General features: G+C 40.6%; 1 protein-coding gene across 1 annotated transcript in view; it reads left to right on the top strand.

Moving 5' to 3' along the window:
• Positions 1-19,984, top strand: part of SLC9A4 (solute carrier family 9 member A4) — a 68,323-nt gene that overhangs the window by 23,978 nt on the left and 24,361 nt on the right. Inside the window, exons 3-7 of the mRNA XM_015065183.3 lie at positions 9,549-9,808; positions 10,984-11,201; positions 14,165-14,367; positions 14,983-15,069; positions 18,505-18,575. Coding sequence (XP_014920669.3) covers positions 9,549-9,808; positions 10,984-11,201; positions 14,165-14,367; positions 14,983-15,069; positions 18,505-18,575 — 839 coding nt within the window. The remainder of the gene's footprint in view (positions 1-9,548; positions 9,809-10,983; positions 11,202-14,164; positions 14,368-14,982; positions 15,070-18,504; positions 18,576-19,984) is intronic.

The raw sequence follows: 19,984 nt of genomic DNA, 5'->3' as shown, positions 1-19,984 counted from the left end.
GCATCCAGGTAGAAAAATATGAGAATTACCCTGTACCTCAAACCAAATTCAAAAATTAGCACAAACTGTATCATAGACTAAATGTACAATCTGAAATTATAAATGTCATGGAAGAAAAAAAATCTTCATGATCTTGGAGTAGACAAAGGCAGAAAAAAACACAAGCAACAGAAGTAAAAAGATAATAAATTGGATTTTGTAAAAAAAAAATTTGCTACTCAAAATACACAGTTCAGTAAACAAAAACGTAAGCCACAGAATAGGAGTCAGTGTTCACTATGCATATACCTCAGAAAAGACTTACATCCAAGATAAATAATTTTATAACTTAATAGTAAGAATATAAATAACTCAAAAATGGTAAAAGATTTGAAAAGATATATCATAAAGCGTAAAATATAAGTGGTCAATAAGTACATAATTTGTTCAACATCTTTCATACTCAAGAAAATGCAAATTACAATCACAATGAAATGCTACTACACACCCATTAGAGTCTCTAGAATTATAAAGATTGACAATATCAAGTGTTGACAAGGATATGGAACAACTGGAAATCTCATACATTTCCGGTGGGAATGGAAAATGATCCAATGACTTTGAAAGACAATTTGGCAGTAGCTCTAGACTGAATGTTCATGCCCCTCCCCCAAATTCATATGTTGAAATCTAATTCCCAATTTGATAGTATTAGAAAGTGGGACCTTTGGAAAGTGATAAGGTCATGAGTGTGGAGTCCTCATGAACGGGGTTAATGCCCTTTATAAAAGAGACACCAGAGAGCTAACTTGTCCTTTCTGCCATGTGAGGGCACAGGGAGGAAAAGCTGTGTAAGAACCAGGAAATGAGCTCTTGCAAGACACCGGGGCGTTGACCTTCGACTCACCAATTTCTCCAGAACTGTGAGAAAAAAACTTCTGTTGTTTATAAGCCACCCAGATTATGATATTCTATTACAGCAGACTGTATGGACTAAGCAGTTTCTTAAAATTGTAACTTGTATGTACCACACTCCCTAGTCATTTGACTCTTAGGTATATATCCAAGAGAAATGGGAACATAAGTCTACACAAAAGACTTGTAGGTAAATGTTCATAGCAGCAATATATATTCCATTAGTAGGAACTGGGTGGTGGGAGAAGCGGGAAACAAATGTCCTTCAACAGGTGAATGGAAGAGCAAAATGTACTGTAACCATCTAATGGAATACTTCTCAGTACTAAAAAGGAATGAGCCCCTGAAACCTCTAACAACCTCCCCAAAACATTTTGCTGAGCTAAAGAAGCCACATAAGAGACCATACTTTGTTATTCAATTTATATCAAATGCAAATTAATCTATAGTGGCAATAGTGTATCAGTGGTTTCCTGGGGTCAGGGATAGAGGGAAGGAAGGACTTCAAAAGAGTAATAAAGAACCTCTCTGGGTTCGTGGAATTGTTTCCATTTCTTGACCGCGGTGGTGATTTTATAGGTATATGCAATAGTCAGAATATATTCATTTTAGATGAAACTTACCATACATAAATTACTCCTCATTAAATCTGACAAAAAAAAAAAAAAACATCAGCACATTTGAAAATAGTTCTCCATCTCTGCTAAGACTTGGTTGGTGGGCTCGTGCTTTTAGCCATTATTTTGTGTGTTGAAAGGGTTTTGCAAACTTACGCAGTGGTATTTGTTAAAGGGTCGTCATAATTATGACCTTGGGAGGTTTGGTGAACTCCTTAAAGGCAACATAGAAGGACCATTTCCTGAGCCACCTTCTCTGTTTCGTTTTACAACATCGTTTCTGACACCAAATGTATGGGTGCATTTCCCTCTTCCAGGCAATTCTCCAACTCTCCAGACACCAACCTGGTTTTCTACAATTTAATTCAATTCTGACACTAATTCTGAATTAACACAGACCCTACAGGTTAAGGGCTCAGTCCCATACAACGGTCCCCTAATTGATGTCTGTCCCCATTACAGACATCAATTGCAAGTCTGGGCCACCCATACTTCTGACTGACTGGCTGTAAAATTGGGGTTACCACAACCTTCTCCTCAGGTTTGGTAATTTGCTAGAATAGCTCACAGAACTCAGGAAAGCAGTTTGTTTGGTTACCAGTTCATTATAACGGATGTAACTCAGGGAGAGCCAAATGGAAGAGAGACAGAGAGCAAAGCATGGGGGGAGGGGTGCAGGGCTTCCATGTCCTCTCCAGGCATGCCACCCTCCCACGACCCACCTGGACGCTTTCTCACCCTGGTTGTTTAGGGTTTTCCAGAGGTTCCGTTACATAGGCGTGGTTGATTAAATCACTGGCCTTTGGTTATTGAACTCAGTCACTAACCCCTCTCCTCTCCCTGTAAGTCATGGGGTGGGGATGGAAGGTACAGCCTTCTAAACACTTGCTTGGTTCTTCTGGCAACGAGTCCACCTCCAGAACCTATCTGGGACCCAGGCAAGAGTTACTTCATTAGCATAAACTCAGCTGTCGTTGAAAATGGTCCACTATGAATAACAAAGGATGTTCTGCTCACTCAGAAAATGACAAGATTTTTTAGGAATTCTGTACCAAGTACTGGGGACAAAAACATATATATATATATATATATATATATATATATATATATACACATACAAGTATATATATGTGTATATATATATATTTTTTTTTCCTGTTATATCACAATATTGCACCTCCACCCTGAGTGAAGAGGGTAAATCTAATCTTGTTTCCATGAATGCCATGGGCATGTTTGAGATTAACATTGGCCAAGATTTCCTCTCCAACATGTGAAAAATACACACACAACTGTGATTGAAATGAGTCCAAAGAAAATCTTTTACGACTGTAATGACATCCAGAGCCGTGTAATTTGAAAGATAAGAATTGTTTTTCATGTAGTCATATGGATTGTGTCTGTAAATGTAGTCTTCTTAAATTATATGTACTACTTTAGCTTCTGAAACTACCATGGCATCTTTCTGGCAGGGCATACTGGTGTCCAGAGACAGGGCTGGCCCAACTGACTTTCCCAGACCCTTGCAACAGACTGGGTAGCTACTTATAACCTGGAGAGCTATGCAGAGGAGTTTTGTTTGTGGCAACAACATGCAAATCTTTGAGTCTTAATCATATCCCCCATGTTTCCTCTGGATTTGAGAGTCAAATCAACTCCCAAGTCCCACTAACACTCATTCAAACCTGCCTTTTTGGGGCCTTGTGGAATGTCTGGTTCCTCATCTTGGCTCCACTTCTTGGGATGTGAACACATCTCCAAAGTGCAACATGCAGGGCTTCTAGAACCTGCACGTGGGTTGCTCCAAGGTCAAACAGAAGGTAAAGCTGGACTAAATAAACTCACTGAGTTGGGATACAACCACTAAGCTTCTTTTGCATGCATTTTGAGAACTTAAGTTACAATTTTCTTTCACTCAGCCAGGATTTTTCTTAGAACCTGGCTTCCCTTCGCTTAAATAAAAGAGACCAATGTTATAACTGTTTGGTAAAAACATGGTGGTTACACAAACAGATCGCTAGATATTGTCCAGATCAGCCACGTATCAGACATTCAAAGGGCATTAGATGCACAAAAGATTTATAGGGGAAACTCCTGTAAGAGAAGATGGGGACAGAGCTCGGAGAGACAGGGAGCCTCAGACCACCGTGCAGAATGACCCCAGGAAACTGGGTGGGAATGTCTGACTGTATTTCTGAGAGAGTTTATCAAGCCCAGCGGGAGTCTTCAGGGCTAAGAACACCCATCAGAGGAATCCTGCACCTTCCAAGATTAGGTCTGCCACAGTGCCCTGCCACGCCAGGTCCTTGGCTAAGGGCAGCAGGGGAAATCAAGGTACAGTGGCTGGTTGCTCAGTTTCATTCCCTGAAGTCGGACACCTGAGGGGTCCTGACTGCCCAAAATAGAGAAGTAGATGGTAGATGCCAGGCAGATAGATAGACGATGGATGGATGGATGGATGGATGGATGGATGGACAGATGGTTGGATGGATAGACAGATGATAGATAGATAGATAGATAGATAGGCAGACAGACAAGCAGGATTAGAAAGGATATATACATGTGTGTTTATATAATGTTACACATTTACATATGTATTTATAAATATATTTACATATACACTATAATATATATATGTAATATTTAGAGTGGCTTTCTCTGGGAAGGACTGGGTTTGTGGGGATTTTCCTCTGAACTTTTATATTTTCTAAAATTTCTGCACATCAGCATGCATATTCTTTTTTTTTTAAGTTTATTTATTTATTTTGAGACAGAGAGAGAGAAAGTGCACATGCACAAGTGGGGAAGGGGCAGAGAGAAAGAGAGACAGAACCCCAAGTAGGCTCTGCACCATCAGTGCAGAGCCCGATGTGAGGCTCGAACTAACAAACCTCGAGATCATGACCTGAGCTGAGATCAAGAGTCAGATGCTTAACTGACTGCACTAGCCAGGTGCCCCAGCAGCATGCGTATTCTTAAGCAAATCTGGTTTGAAATTTGAGCAAGACTCTCCCTCTCTCTTTTTAAGGCAATTCCTTTCCTAATTGTAGAGATATACAGGGCTCGTGGTGGGTATGTGTGTCCTCGCTTGAGCCAATTTGCACCAAGCTTTTTGCTTCTTCTCTTTCACCTTCCCCATCTTCTTCTCTTCTAGCAGATGATACACTAGAAGCATCTCTTTGGGAGAGGAAGCAAGCCTATTTATAATCTTCTGCCCACACTCCAATATCTAAGCAAGCTTGTCGGTTACTGGCTACTAATTGCATTAAAAGGCAGGAACTAATCCAGACCCTGAAAACGTGTGCCCTAAGCTCTCTAAAGAAATAGAGTGGATCAAGAGAAGACAGGCCACAGATTAGGACCTCATGAAATTCAAAATGAAGTTGCACCCTGAGAGATTTACAATGAAAATCTGCTAGTCCATAACACAAGTTAATTTCATTGGAAGGTCATTTTGCTTATAGAAGCTGTACTGCATTGAATAGTGCCCCCCCAAAATTCATGTTCCACCCAGAATCCCAAGATGGGATCTTATCTGGAATAGTTCTTTGCAGATACAATTAGTAAAGATGAGCTACACTGGGCTAAGGGAGGCCCTAAGTCCAGTGACTAGTCTCCTTGTAAGAAGACAATGTGAAGGCATGGAGGAGAAGGGAAGGCCATAGGTAGACAATGGCAGAGACTGGAATGGTGTTTCCACAAGTCAAGGAACACCGAGGCTTGCCAACAACCCACCAGAAACCAAGAAGAAGCAAAGACATATCCTCTCCTAGAGCCTTGACAAGGAGTGTGGCCCTGTCAACACCTTGACGGCAGACTTCTGGCCTCCGGGGCACTTAATCTTATTTAACAGAATAAGTTTCTGTTGACGGAAGCCATCCAAGCTTGTGGTATTTTGGTGCAGCCACTCTAGAAAACTCTTACTCGGGGGGATGTGTCAAAGCTGTACTGGGAAGGGAAGGTGCCTGTGAACCTGTGAGCAGAGGGGACACTGCACACCCTCCTCGTGTCCCTTGTCCCCATTCAACGAAGTCCATTAGTGCTATATCTAGCACCCTATGTGAGGATTAGTGACGACAGAGCTACTTTGAGGACTGTCCTCTCTGCCAACTCACATTCCAAAGCCAAAAGCCATTCTGTACTGGATAATATTGTTTTCTTCTTGAAATTCTCTTTATTAAAGGTATTATTGTTCCCAGGGCTAGAGGATGTCGAGGCTGAAATTTCTATTTAAAGGTAAGTGCTCACAGCTGTGAGGGCCATGCAGGAACAGGAAACCACACAACCCATTGTCATTTCCGTAACATCAGGGCAGTATAAAAGAGTCAAAAAAAAAAAAAAAAAGGTCCAAAAGGATCTTTAAGGGAAGATTAAATGGAACAAAATTGGAGGCTGTAAAATGGCAGAGTGCATGAGAATTCCTTATACACAGAAGTACCATCATATTTTAAGACCCATTATTAGGAAAACCCCAAAACAACAAATGACTTTCAGCTTTCAACTCACAAATTTCCAGAAAAAACAGAGAACTACTTGTGGGTTTTTTTCCGTTTATTATCTTTTGAATTGATTTTTTTTCTGTTTAACTCTCCTCCTTCATAACTCAGTATACAAAGACTAAATGTGAAAAGTCACCACTCCTGCAATATCTTGTAGCAAAACCCTCTTATCTTAAAGAAGGTAATATACAGTCTGTGGTTCAGAAAGGAAATTCAAGTCCAGAGATTCTGTAGGGAAAAAGTAGGGCCAGACAAGAGCATTTTCGCAGTGAACAGCTATATTTGGCACCCAAAGATCCAAACCAGGTTAAGGAAGAATGGAATGGATTTCCAAGAGAAGTAGGCAGGGAGCAAGATCTGAGGTATCATTGTAGGAAGGAATCTCTCCACACTTGGTCCAATGAGGTGCACCCTGTGTGTGGTTTTTTTTTTTTTTTGCCAGGGGAGGGGACCTGGAAGGGGGGATGGGCAGCATCCAGAGAACAGTATTTAAGTACTGGTTACAGCATAAGCAAGTTGTGTGGTGTTCTGTGGAATGCCCATAGTTATGGCAGTAATCAGCTAAATATGTAAAACTTGAAAGAATGGAATAATTAAACTCTTCTTAGATAAAGAACACCAATTCATCATTCAGAGATGTAGTACAATGGTACATTTTATAGACTTCCAGGAAAGGACATGATATGGGCATAAGGACCCACCCTACCCCAGGTGTCACCGGCTCCTGCCCCAACTCCTACCTCTTATCTCAAGAAATAGACTTAAGTATAAAAGTAGGAGAAATTACTTGTTAACAACTGGACTCCAGAGAAGAATAGTGTCTACACCATTTTGAAAGAGAGAGCATGTATGCAAACAGGGGAGGGGCAGAGAGAGAGGGAGAGAGAGAGAGAATCCCAAGCAGGCTCTGTGCTGCCATTGCACAGCCCGACTCAGGGCCGAAACCCACAAACCGTGAAATCATGACCTGAGCCAAAAACTGAGTCAGATGCTTAACCGACTGAGCCACCCAGGTGCCCCACAGGCCGCACATTTTTAAGCAATTCTGCTGCAAAAGTTTTCAGATATATCAACCGAAATTTAAAACCTGTTTGTCAGGTGCCTGGGTGGCTTGGTTGGTTAAGCGTCTGACTTCAGCTCAGGTCATGATCTCACGGTCGGTGAGTTCGAGCCCCGTGTCGGGCTCTGTGCTGACAGCTCAGAGCCTGGAGCCTGTTTCAGCTTCTGTGTCTCCCTCTCTCTCTGCCCCTCCCCTGTTCATGCTCTGTCTCTCTCTCTCTCTCAAAAATAAATAAATGTTAAAAAAAAAAAAAATTAAAAAACCTGTTTGTCGATCCCATTTTTTTTCTTTCTCTTTCCAACTTTATTGAGATATAGTTGACATATACCGTCAAGTAAATCTGGATAAGATGTTTTATCTCCACACAGAAATGGACAACAAAATGTATTAACAGTTTACATGGTGACCCTAGGGTGCCCATGGACAGAGATACTCGTTATAGTCCAGCCGCTCGTTCTGTTTCTGCTACTGGAGAATGACCTCACTCAAACAAATGTGAGGCACTCCTTAGAAAAAAAATGCAAATAAGATGAAATGGGGCTTTGCTTTAAATATACCTTGATGGTTTATGATTGTGAACCTAACAAGAAGCCAGCCTAGGCTTCTTCATTGCCCATCTCTGTCAGATAACAACAATCTTTTATCATAAAGGTGATGTCACTGGGGTGGGGGGCAAAGCAGACCTGGAAGGGCCGGGACTGGGAAAAGGGCTGGGGAAGGAACGGCAGATTGAAGACCACGGGCAGGGGGTCAGCGTGTACACAAAGCAGCCAGGAGTTCTGGTAAGCCCTGTGGGTGAAGCCAAAGCCAGAATGCAAAAGCTGTCAGGGAACCTTGAAGGACACTGAGTGTTTCAGTAAGGACAGACCAAGACCAATTGGGGGGATGGACAGGTCAGAGTGAAGCGGAAGGCACAGGCTTGGGCAAGTCTTGCAATTTGCAGAGTGGGGGATCATTCCAGAGGTCAGGCGAGAACAGAGTGTGAGCTGGGGAAATGAATGGGATATAGACTGAGGGACTGCCCACTCCTGTGATTCTGCACACAGAATATAATCACTGACCCTGTTTCCTTGAGTTATAGCTTCTGCTCCTGCTCTGATATACATATATATATATATATTTTTTTTTTTTTTTTTTTTTTTTTTTTCTAGTATAGGTAGGTGCTATGGTTTATCAGGACTCTTCAGGGCCTGATAGTCTCAAAGGCCTTCGTTTTCTGCAGAGATCTTACTTTATCTGTTCTGTGTGTCTCATTAACTGTGTGGCAGCTGCCTCTTTTCAGAAGCTCAGTCTAACTTCTGGGCTGTCAAGTACATGAATTAGTGATCCCTAGATCACTGTAATTTCAAATAAGTGTTGACGTGAGTAGAGACCTAGCAGGCAAATTGGAAGCGTGTATTACATGGGGGCTCAAGTCCTTTGGAGGATTCAGTGAGACACCATGTACGGAAAGTGTAGCAGGTGAGGCCCGACTGAGAAATAGAAACCACACAGTAGGTTAAACAGAGATTTTAATATCAACATGTTAACGCTAATAAAGGAATAGCTGTAAGATATAAGGGGACGCTCCCTGGCATGCTAGGACTGAGGGATGGCTTCCCTAAAGAAGGACAGACTCGGAAGGGGTTCAGTTCTCACCGGGGAAGGTGTGGATGGGCCACTGGGCAGCAGAGAAGCTGGCTGGTTTCGCCAGGGGAGGTGGTATGGAGCTGCTGGGCAAACAACAAGTCACCATCAGGAGGGCAGGCAGGGAGCAGGCATCAGCAGTGGGTGGCACACGGCATGCAGTGCGAGCTGGGCTCAGGCCAGGGCACAGGGAGGTCAGAGGAGCAGGCTGTGTGGACAGGGGTCCGGGAGAGGGTTTACAGACAGAGGGCTGCTCACACGGACCCGTGACCACAGCCATGCCGCAGGAGGGCCAGGCCAGATTGTCTTCAGCCAGAGGTGTAAGATGACAGAGGAACCGCTTCCATGCCCTTTGGCCCTGACAGGACCCACAGGAAGTCCTCCCAGTCACATGACGGACTCTTGCCCCTCCCACCGGAAGTTGCTGGAAGCTCCTACCTCCCGCAGGGTCCCTTCAGCGCCCTCTACTGAGAAACCTGTGACATGGTGCTCTCTTGAAAGGAGAAAGAAATTTTGCTGAAGGAATTCCATTGTTTGTAACAGAGCCCGTATAGAAAGGTGCCCTGGGAGCGGGGAGGGAATAAACTGGTAACTGACACAGAGTGTTGAGGGAAGAGACTGGCACAGAGTGGGCGTTCAGTGATTGAAAGCTGTGTTAGACAATTATCCAGTGTCACCGAATACATTTAAATTACTTAGAATACATTTAAAAGTTAGCTTTTAGCCCTGTTGATATTCATGGCTGTGTAACTCATTGCTATGTGTTATTTAAGTAGACACGAAGTTAAGAATCTGTGTCAAGTACTTCTCATTTCTAATTTGTTTCTTTTCTTTAATTTTCTTTTTGCCTAGGTCTTATACAATATATTAATTGCCTTCACAAAGATGCATAAATTTGAAGACATTGAGCCTGTCGACATTTTGGCTGGATGTGCCCGATTCATTATTGTGGGGGTTGGGGGAGTCTTTTTTGGCGTCATTTTTGGGTTCATTTCTGCGTTTATCACACGTTTCACTCAGAATATCTCTGCAATCGAACCACTCATCGTCTTCATGTTCAGCTACCTGTCTTACTTAGCCGCCGAGACACTCTACCTCTCTGGCATCCTGGCGTGAGTATAAACCAAGGACCAACTCTCACAGCAATAAAAGAGAATTTAGGACCACATTGTGTGCACTTGCATCTGAAAAGGCAGGGCTTTGGGCACCAATCCTTAAAGGTATTGCTGGATTCAGGCTTTTTTAGCTTTTGTACAATCGGATTCAGGTCCTTTGCCAAACAAATATGTTCTCTGAGCATTTGTACTTGCTCTTTTCCTGAATTACCTTAGCATAGCAGAGCATGGCAATTATAAGGTCAATTTCAAAGGCTCAGAAGAGCTGATCCAGGGAAGAACTAGAAGTTCAAGGTTAAAGTCTTATTTCAATAGTTCTTTTTTTTTTCCTTGAAAAATTCATTATTTTAAAGGGTAGAGGGAAGCATGCCATGAAGGACTGTCATTCCTGAGCTCTGCCTTCTGCTATTTCCCTTAAATCACACCACAGCTCCAGGACTTATCAGTGTGGAATGAAACTAGGTAGATGGGATAAGACCAGAAGTCCAGATTTCTTTTTCCTAATGAAAATATTTGTAAATGTTTATCTTTCCGTAGATCTCGGAATGAGGCTTCTTAACTTGGCTCGCCACATCTGGTCATGTTGTTTTCTCTATGGCATTATCCTCATACCCAGCTACTCAGGCAGAAATATTTAATTTTAGTGTATAGAAATATCTATTTTAATTAAATATAATAGTGTAAAATCTAGATTCACTATTGTCCCACCTACTACTTAGACAAGGCAAAGTTGTATCTCCTCTCCCGCTCCCAACTGCCACCCACCCTGGACTTCTTAGTGGCTCTAGAACAAAAACATTTTAAATGAAAAATTTCTCATTAAATTCTTGTAAGAAACGTTGCTCAGGTGTAGGAAACGAGAGCCTCTCTGGATCATTTCTTATACCAGAAACAGTTCTGCTTCGGGTTGGTGCATGGTTGATGCCGTGTTCTTGTGAGGAAGTCGTGCCACGCCCACCTTCCCCAACACCCTCCACTGGCGCAAGCCCCTTGGGGAGGGAGAAGAGTAAGAAAGAAAGCCCCATGAGGAAAATGCACCCAGAAAGGGGAATGGAGAAGATGCTTTCTCTGGGTAAAAACGGGAAGAGTGTATCTGTGGCATTACCAGTAGGGAGTTATTCGTGGAGGGGCAAAATCTTGTGGCTGCTCCTAAGACTCTGCTCCTTCTGTAGGATCACGGCCTGCGCGGTAACAATGAAGAAGTATGTAGAGGAAAACGTGTCTCAGACGTCCTACACGACCATCAAGTATTTCATGAAGATGCTGAGCAGCGTCAGCGAGACCCTGATCTTCATCTTCATGGGCGTGTCCACCGTTGGAAAGAACCACGAGTGGAACTGGGCCTTCATCTGTTTCACCCTGGTCTTCTGCCAGATCTGGAGAGCCATTAGTAAGAGGCAGTAGGGCCCCCAAGGGGCTCCTGCCTGCTGCTTTTTGTTTATTTCTCTTATTCCTTTATGCAGTGTAATGGCCTAAGGAGTGAGGTGAAGCGAACTGGTTTTACTGGTTAAGGGAGTATAGGCACCTTGTAGGGACCTGGAATGGTGTCTGTTTGCTACCCCAATCAGTTTAGAGCAATTAGTGGCTGATAAGTTTGTGCACTGCAGTAAGGCTGGAGCAAGGAGTTTGTTTTTCTTGCTTATTTGAGGAGAGAACTTTCGCATCTACACGTTTAAATATAACTCAATGAATTTCTCCCTTGCTCTTCACTGCTTTGTCAATTTTCCCCTCTTGCACCTTCAATCAGATATAGATTATAAACTGTGAGCATTTACACTTTTATTACAGGAAAAGTGAGATCTCACTAAGTGTATTTTATGGAAGGCAGGTACTGTTAGGAAACCTTCCCCTAAATAATACAGGTGGTTTTGGTTGAAGGTTGTGTTTGTTGTAGAAAAACGCAAGGATCAGAAAGTAAATCTTTATTTTTAAAAGTGCTTACTTTAACTAATGAAGGCAACTCTATCATGTAACTGGCATCACCCCTATGAAATATGCCTAATTTTAAAAAATGAGATATCTTTTTTTAAGTTTATTTATTTATTTTGAGAGAGAAAGAAAGCATGAGTGGGGAGAGGCAGAGAAAAAGGGGGAGGGAGAGAATCCCAAGCAGTCTCTGTGCTGTCAGTGTGGAGCCTGATGTGGGGCTCGAACTCACCACCCATGAGATAATGACCTGAGCCAAAATGAGATGCTTAACCAACTGAGCCACCCAGGTGCCCCCCGAAATGAGATATCTTGACCAAAGGCTACTTATTTACCTTGAACATTCATGTTTCTGGGGCTAGCAAGAACATTAAGTACGGGACCACATTATATGTGCTGCCTTTTGATTAGAAGCAGTTTGATTTTAAAATGATTTTGACCAGGATTTGAAGCATTTTCTTAATTGACTTTGACTAACATTTTCAAACCAATTATAATGAAAGATAAATTATGGGAAATGACTGAGAATTTACCTTGAACATATCAATTTTAAATTAATCCCAAGTGGGTTTTAGAATCTAGGAAAGAATAACAAGAATGCAGAAATATTAAAATAGTCATAAAACTTACTCTGAATATATATGCCTGTTAGGGTGCCAGGGGAGAAAGAATTAAGAAAACTATGTTATGTAATTAGGTAAACTTATAATTTCAAATCAAATCATGGCACTGTTACTAACTAGCTATTTGACCTTGGATGGACATTTAACTGCTCCAAATCTTCCTCCTCAGCCACAAAATGGTAGGCATGAACAAATTTCTTGAGTTCCCTTCAGTTCTAATACTCTAATACTCTCTAATGTCAAGAGAAGTAACACCACCAAGCTTCAGCCCAGCCTACAGGAATATAAACCATCTGAGAGAGTGTTAATATTATGGATACCTCAATATTGTTGGTCTTTGGTGACAATCCAACCCAATTCCTTCATGTTCTAGCTGGTGGAAGAGTCATCGAGAGAATGGCTGACTTGGCCATGACACAGTGAGGGACAAAGCCAGCTGTCAGAACCTAGTTCCCCCTCCCAGCATCCCAGCCTGACTCCTTGTGGCTAATAGTAGTTCACACTCAGGAAGGCTTATAACATTGTAAGTCCCTGTTTTCTATGGTTTACAGATAGTAAATTTATCTAAATCTTCCATCTATCTTCTGAGAGGAATACTACCATTACCTCCGTTGAGCAGATAAAGAGACTCAGCACATCAAAAGATAAGAACCTTAGCCAAGGTCACATGACTAGTAAGTCTGTGGAGAAGCCCGGACAAACAAAACACAGTGAAAGATGTTAAATTCTACTGTCTCTCACACTGTCCATGTGCTGGGTATCACAGGTTGCTTGCTGTGGGGCACCTGGTTGGCTCAGTCACTTAAGCGTCTGACTCTTGATTTCGGCTCTGGTCATGATCTCAGGGTTCGTGAGATTGAGCCCCTGTTGGGCTCCATGCTGACAGCAAGGAGGCTGCTTGGGATTCTCTCTCTCCCCTTCACCCCTGCCCCCCCCCCCAGCCCTTCCCCTGCTCATTCTCTCTCTCAAATAATAAATGAATTTTTTAAAAAAATTCAAAAAGTTTTGCTTGCTGTGAGGCATGTGTGATTAGAAGTCATGGGAGGATGCTGAGAGCTTTGTTCCACAGTAAAACCTCCTCTTTAGCCAGAGCTTTAGTGAAGGGACCTTTCCCACCAGGAAGCGCTGTGTTGGTGGGAAGCTAGGACATGTGGCCACAAGGGGGGATGGAAAGTCAGTGTGGTAGAAAACACCTCTGTGTTTTAAACAAGCTCTGCCATCCTCCACCTTCCACTTAACGACAGTGAGAACCCCCCTTTGAGCCCTTGCCAACTTTCTTGTTTGCACTGAACCTCAGGAAGAACCAAACCAACCACAAAAGTTTTGCTTACCCGGAAGAGACCACAATCACTAAGAGAGTCTTCTTATGTTTAAAATTATACACCTCCTTTGGTTACTCATTGAGAACACGAGATGATAAAAATGTTTCTGTCCCCAAAGCAATACCCTTGCTTTACCTAGTTTTGAAAGGCAGAGCAAAATCTATGAGTATAGATTAGAAAATATATGATATTTCTTATATGAGAAAGTATCAAGATTTTATTTTGTTAAACGTTAAACACACACACAGACACACACACACACACACACAAGGTAGGAAAGTAACAATCTGAAGCACTATTGTTCACAACTACTCAAAAAGTGAAAACTTTTGTAAGATATTCTATTTGGGATGGGCAGTCATGGGTATGATGGAATTAGGTTGCCTTGTTTTGTGGGTGCATGCGCAAGACTTGGGTTCCCTAGTACTGAATGTCTACATATTCATAACCTTATGCTCTAATATATATTTCTCCCTTTCTAGGCGTATTTGCTCTCTTCTACGTCAGTAACCAGTTTCGGACTTTCCCCTTCTCCATCAAGGACCAGTGCATAATTTTCTACAGTGGTGTCCGCGGAGCTGGAAGTTTTTCACTTGCATTTTTGCTGCCTCTGTCTCTTTTTCCTAGGAAGAAAATGTTTGTCACTGCTACTCTTGTAGTTATATATTTTACTGTATTTATTCAGGTTGGTAGACTTCTTTCATATTTGAAATAAGTAGATTCTTTCAGGATTATGCATTAAATTAGTATAGTAATTAGTATAGTGTCCCAAAAAAAGGGACACTCTGTCTAATTTTTCAGCGTGTGCTCAATTACTCCAGCCAAATTCTTAAATATTTCTAGATCATGTTTGTTCATCTTTTAACCTCTAAAATATGTTTCTTTTTAATCAATAAAACATATTAATCAAAGTATTCCTGGGTAACGGGCAAATGATAGTTATTCTACTGTATTTTGCTGAAAACAAGATTCCAATTAGTACTAGATAGTACAAGTTTTTGTTTTAGGTGGAGATATCTCTGAGTAAACTAGCGAGAGGTTATTTTAAGAGATGGCACTAAATTCCTGTTTTAAAGCAATGCCCATTTTCATTGCTTTTTTTCATTGCTTCACTGAAAAAATTAAATCAGAACTAATTAAATAAGAATTAAAGTAAACAGTAGAGCATTTATCTAGTAGCAGGTAGTACAAAACAAAGATATGAACATTAGAAGCTCTAATAATTTTGCTAATAGATTTGCTCTCTTTAATGAGAATCTTCACTGCAATAATATTGTTTATTTTGCCATTTGTGATCTAGGGAATTACAATTGGCCCACTGGTCAGGTACCTGGATGTTAAAAAGACCAATAAAAAAGAATCCATCAATGAAGAGCTTCATATTCGTGTAAGTTTTCTATCATAATTAGCAACTTAATAGGATGTTTTCCTTTGCCACTGGTAGGAGTAATCTAGAGCTTTGGTGCAGTGTTGTGTCCATGTCGCTGAACATAGCCTCTTTCCTTGCTTGTGCTAGTTTCTGATTGCTGCTGTAGGAAATTACCATAAATTTAGTGGCTTAAAAAAACCCACAAAGTTATTATCTTATAGTTCTGGAGATCACAAGTTCAAAATGGTCTCAGTAGGCTAAAATCAAGATGTTGCAGGGCTGTATGTCTTTCTGGAGGTCCTAGGCAAGAATCTGTTTTCTTGCATCTTCCAGCTTCTAGAGGCTTCTAGAATTCCTTGGTTCGTGGACTCCTTCCATCTTCAAAGCTAGCAATGGCCGGTCAGGTCTTTTCTCATGCTGCATCACTCTGATACTGACTTTTCTGCCTTCCATGCCCACATTAAAGACCTTTATGATTATATTAGGCCCATGTGGATAATTTAGGATATTCTTTCTGTCTTAAGGTTAGCAACCCTTAATCCACCTACTATCTTAATTTTTCTTTGCATATAAACTAACATATTCACAGGTTCTGGGGATTAGAACATGGACATCTTTGGGAACCATTATTCTGCCTATCACATCTGCTGCCCCTCAAAGATTCACATCTATTCCACATGCAAAATACATGAACTCTATTCTGACATCCCCAAAGTCTCAACCCATTATAGTGTCAACTCAAAGGCCACAATCTCATCTAAATTTTATCAGTTCAAAAGCCCCAAATCTCAGCATCCCAGTCATCTAAATGAGGGAAGAGGAGTGATCCTCTGGGTATAATCCATCCGGAAGCACAGCTCCTCTTTAATGCCAAACCTGTGGAACTCGAGAAACAAGTTGTCTGCTCCCAAAATACACTGGTTGAGCACTCACAGGGTAATGGTTATAGATATTCCTTTTCAAAAAAAAGGGGGAAATTAAAGGGAAAAAGGATTCATATCCAAATTTCTAAGTCCACTTGGTTTCAAGGGCTAGGAACAACCTCTGTTCCACCAGATTAGAAGTCCAATCTGGGTTCCACTCTTTGGGTTCTCAGCTTCCACCCTTTAGCCTATAGCCTATGTTTTCAGCTCATTCCTTTGATCAGCTTGTTTCTTGCCTGCAGAATGTTGGGGTCCAACCATCCCCTTTCATTTTGTCTTTTCTCTGTCCCTTTTCATCCAAGTTAGCAGTGTTTCTGTCTGGTTTCAACAGGGAAGCAGAACAAGTAGGAGATAGATATAGATATAGATATAGATATAGATATAGATATAGATATAGATATACTTATACATATACATATACACATACATATAGATGTAGATATAGATGTAGATAGATTATATAGATATAGATATCAATATACATACACATATACATAGATATAGATATAAATATAGATATAGATATACATACACATATACATATACACATACATATACACATACATATAGATGTAGATGTAGATAGATTATATAGATATAGATATCAATATACATACACATATACATAGATATAGATATAAATATAGATATAGATATAGATATAGATAGATATAGATATAGATATAGATATAGGTATAGGTATAGATGTTAAGAGCTTTGTTGTAAGGAATTGGCTCACTAGGTAAGTCCAGAATCTGTAGGACAAGCCTTCAAGGAGGGTAGACCAGAACCTTCAGGCATGAGCCACAACTGCTATGCAGTTGTGAATGTTCTTTATCGGAGAAGCTTCAGCTCTACTCTTCAGGCCTTATAACTGAGCAAATTAGACCCACCAAGATCATCTAGGATAGTTTTCCTCACTTTTAGATAACTGATTATGGACTTTAATCATATCTACTAAATATTGTTACACCAACATCTAGATTACTGTTAATAATACTTGGGGACAAGCCTTGCCAAAGTGACACCTCAAAAAACTATCATGGTGACTAATATTATGAATTGTCCTATGTACTTCTGAAATAATTGTTCCAATGGAATATGGGATCCTCTGCTCTTTCGGAATTTTTAATTACGAAAGGGTAAAGGCTTCTACTACTTCTGCAGGAACAGCCTAGTGGCAGTTTTCAGTGAAAACATTCAACCCTGACAAAGATGAAAATGAAGTTGGGCACGGCTTCTACCTGTTGGTTTAAGTTCAACACAATGTTGGAGGGATGCCATTTTGTATGGCTCCAGGGAATAAAAATGAGAGCGAATACATGGAAGACAGAAGGAAAGAGACTTCAGCTCAGTTAATGAAGAGCATTCTGGAAATAGCTATGGCGTACCCAAAGGTGAAATGGATGTGTACAAACAATGACTGGGAACACTTGGCATAGCTGCTGAACAGGAGATTCAGGCTTTTAGGGGATTATTGACCCAGATAATCTTTAGGTTTCTTTTATCCCTGAAAGTTCATGGTTCTAATGCTGGAGAAACTGATGAAGCCTTTCAAAATCAGCCCTGAATTTTATGGCCAAAGTCATCCAAATCTAAACCCAAAATTTTCAAGACCATTTGAAAATACTCGACAGAAGGGATAGGGAGTGAGTGTTTTAAAATAAGAATTGATTTAACTTGATGGAAGATTTTTGTTTCTGTCTTTATCCCCTCTGTTCGTTATTTTTAGAAATTAAATAGTATACCTAAGACAATAGAACATAGATATTCCCTCTTTTCTTATTTTTCTCAAATAAAGTTACAATTATTGGTTGAGAGTACATCAATTAAGTATTTCAGAATTAATTTAGTATTTTAATGTACTTTGCAGAACAAATTTTAGAAGTCAGCAAAATTTCATTGATTGCAAATTTAAATTATAAAGACTAATTCATAAGTTTTGAAGAGATTATCGTTTTTCTTTTATGAAATTCCTATAAGCAATTTGGGTAAAGCAAATTTAGTACAATTGGCTTGCATGGTGAAATATAAATACTAAGACAAAATAATCAGGTAAAAATGAGGCAGATAGATACATTTTGTTGTTATATATTATTATTATTATTTTTATTATTATAGGATATCCGTAGAATTATGTTTTCAGAAACTATAAATTGGATACTGACAATGTTTGTGGTAAAATTAAAAGGAACAATTAGTTATGACATTCATGTGATTTCAGTAATGAGACATTTTCTAAATCATTCTAGAAAAATATTATTCAAAGCAAATGGCAGGTATCCTGTTTTCATTGAAAGTTAGGCACATTATTAAGGAGCTTATCGACGGGATCTGTGAATCCTGCAACTCAGTTGAATTACGATGGAAGGCACTGTAAGTTTCAGTTACATGAATGGGGTGATAGAAAAGAGGCTACACTCCAGGAAATTAAAGCCTCCTGTGTTTTCTGAAGTGTGTTAGCTTTCCTTGTGTGTCTTTTAGGGTTAACGTTTCACTAGCAATCATTTTCCTGTATTTGGCTTGGCAGCTGATGGATCACCTGAAAGCTGGAATTGAAGATGTGTGTGGGCACTGGAGCCACTACCAAGTGAGAGACAAGTAAGGAGGCCGACAGTTTCACTGACTTAGGAAGGATTATTTGTGGCCTGGGGAACCTCAAAACGTTACACTGAAAACTGAGCAGTTGACTAGAAAGAATCCAGAGGAATGGGACCAAGAATATGAAGGGCCTGTGAGCCATGGCACGGAAGGGGCAGGTGGGAGCACTGGGAATGCCCAGCCTGTAAAAAGGAGAGCGCTCAGGGGGAAGGGGCTGCTGACTTAGCCGAGGCTGTGTCAGAACTAGACTAGAGAACAACTTTCAGATTGAAAGGAGACAAGTCGAATCTAAGTTTAAAACAAGAAGTTCCCCAGTGAGAAGAGAAGCTCAACCATGACTTCATAAGGCTATAAAGGGAGTTTGGTGAATCGTCAGGGTCCTGGGAAGGAGAGTCCTCCCCTGGGGAAGGAGGTGGTGGAGGAAGACCTTCAAGGGTCCTTTCCACATATGATTCCGTAAGAATGTTAAATGTCCCTCTCCTCTGCCACCATCTCACATTTCAGAACACATTCTCTCCCTGGATTTAGTCTACAGTATATTTCTTCTGTGGCCCCGAGGAGAATTTCACTCAGGATAAGGAAGATAAGAGTTTGTAAGTTAAACATAGCTATTTAGCAAACGTAGGAGTTAGCAGTAGTTGAATTAACCGAGTGGTAGATGTCTTCTTTCTAGGGATTGCCAACATATTAATGTTGGTGATTCCAAGAGAAACTAGACTTTGAAAGTTCTGGCTGTCAAGAAGTAGTGGCACCTACATGAGAAACTGGGAGCTTATGGGTGGGCTTTTTACATTTTATTTATTTATTTATTTATTTATTTATTTATTTAGTGTGTGTGTGTGTGTGTGTGTGTGTGTGGTTAATCTACTTTTTAATTTTAATTCCAGTTAGTTAGTATACAGTGTTATTATTAGTTTCAGGTGCACAATATAGTGATTTCAACACTTCCATACAATAATACTCTGTGCTCATCACAACAAGTGTACTCTTTAATGACCATCACCAATTTCACCCATCCCCCCCCCACCCCTCTGGTAACCATCTGTTAGTTCTCTATAGTTAAGAGTCTCTTGGTTTGTCTCTCTTTCTCTTTTTTTTCCTTTGCTCATTTGTTTTGTTTCTTAAATTCCACACATGAGGGAAATCATAGGATATTTGTTTTTCTCTTTTTTATTTCGCTTAGCATTATACTCTCTAGCTCCATCGATGTTGTTTCAAATGGAAAGATTTCTTTCTTTTTTATGGTGGATGAATATTCCATTATATATACACGTATATATGCCACATCTTCTTTATCCATTCATCATTCAATAGACACTGGGGCTGCTTCTATAGTTTGACTATTGCAAATAATGCTGCTATAAACCAGGGTGCATGTATCCCTTTGAATTAGTGTTTTGGTGTTTTGG

This window comes from Acinonyx jubatus, chromosome A3, assembly GCF_027475565.1.
Source record: "Acinonyx jubatus isolate Ajub_Pintada_27869175 chromosome A3, VMU_Ajub_asm_v1.0, whole genome shotgun sequence".
Classification (NCBI taxonomy): Eukaryota; Metazoa; Chordata; class Mammalia; order Carnivora; family Felidae; genus Acinonyx; species Acinonyx jubatus.
Note: the sequence above shows the minus strand (reverse complement) of the source record. Positions and strands in the feature narration are given on the sequence as shown.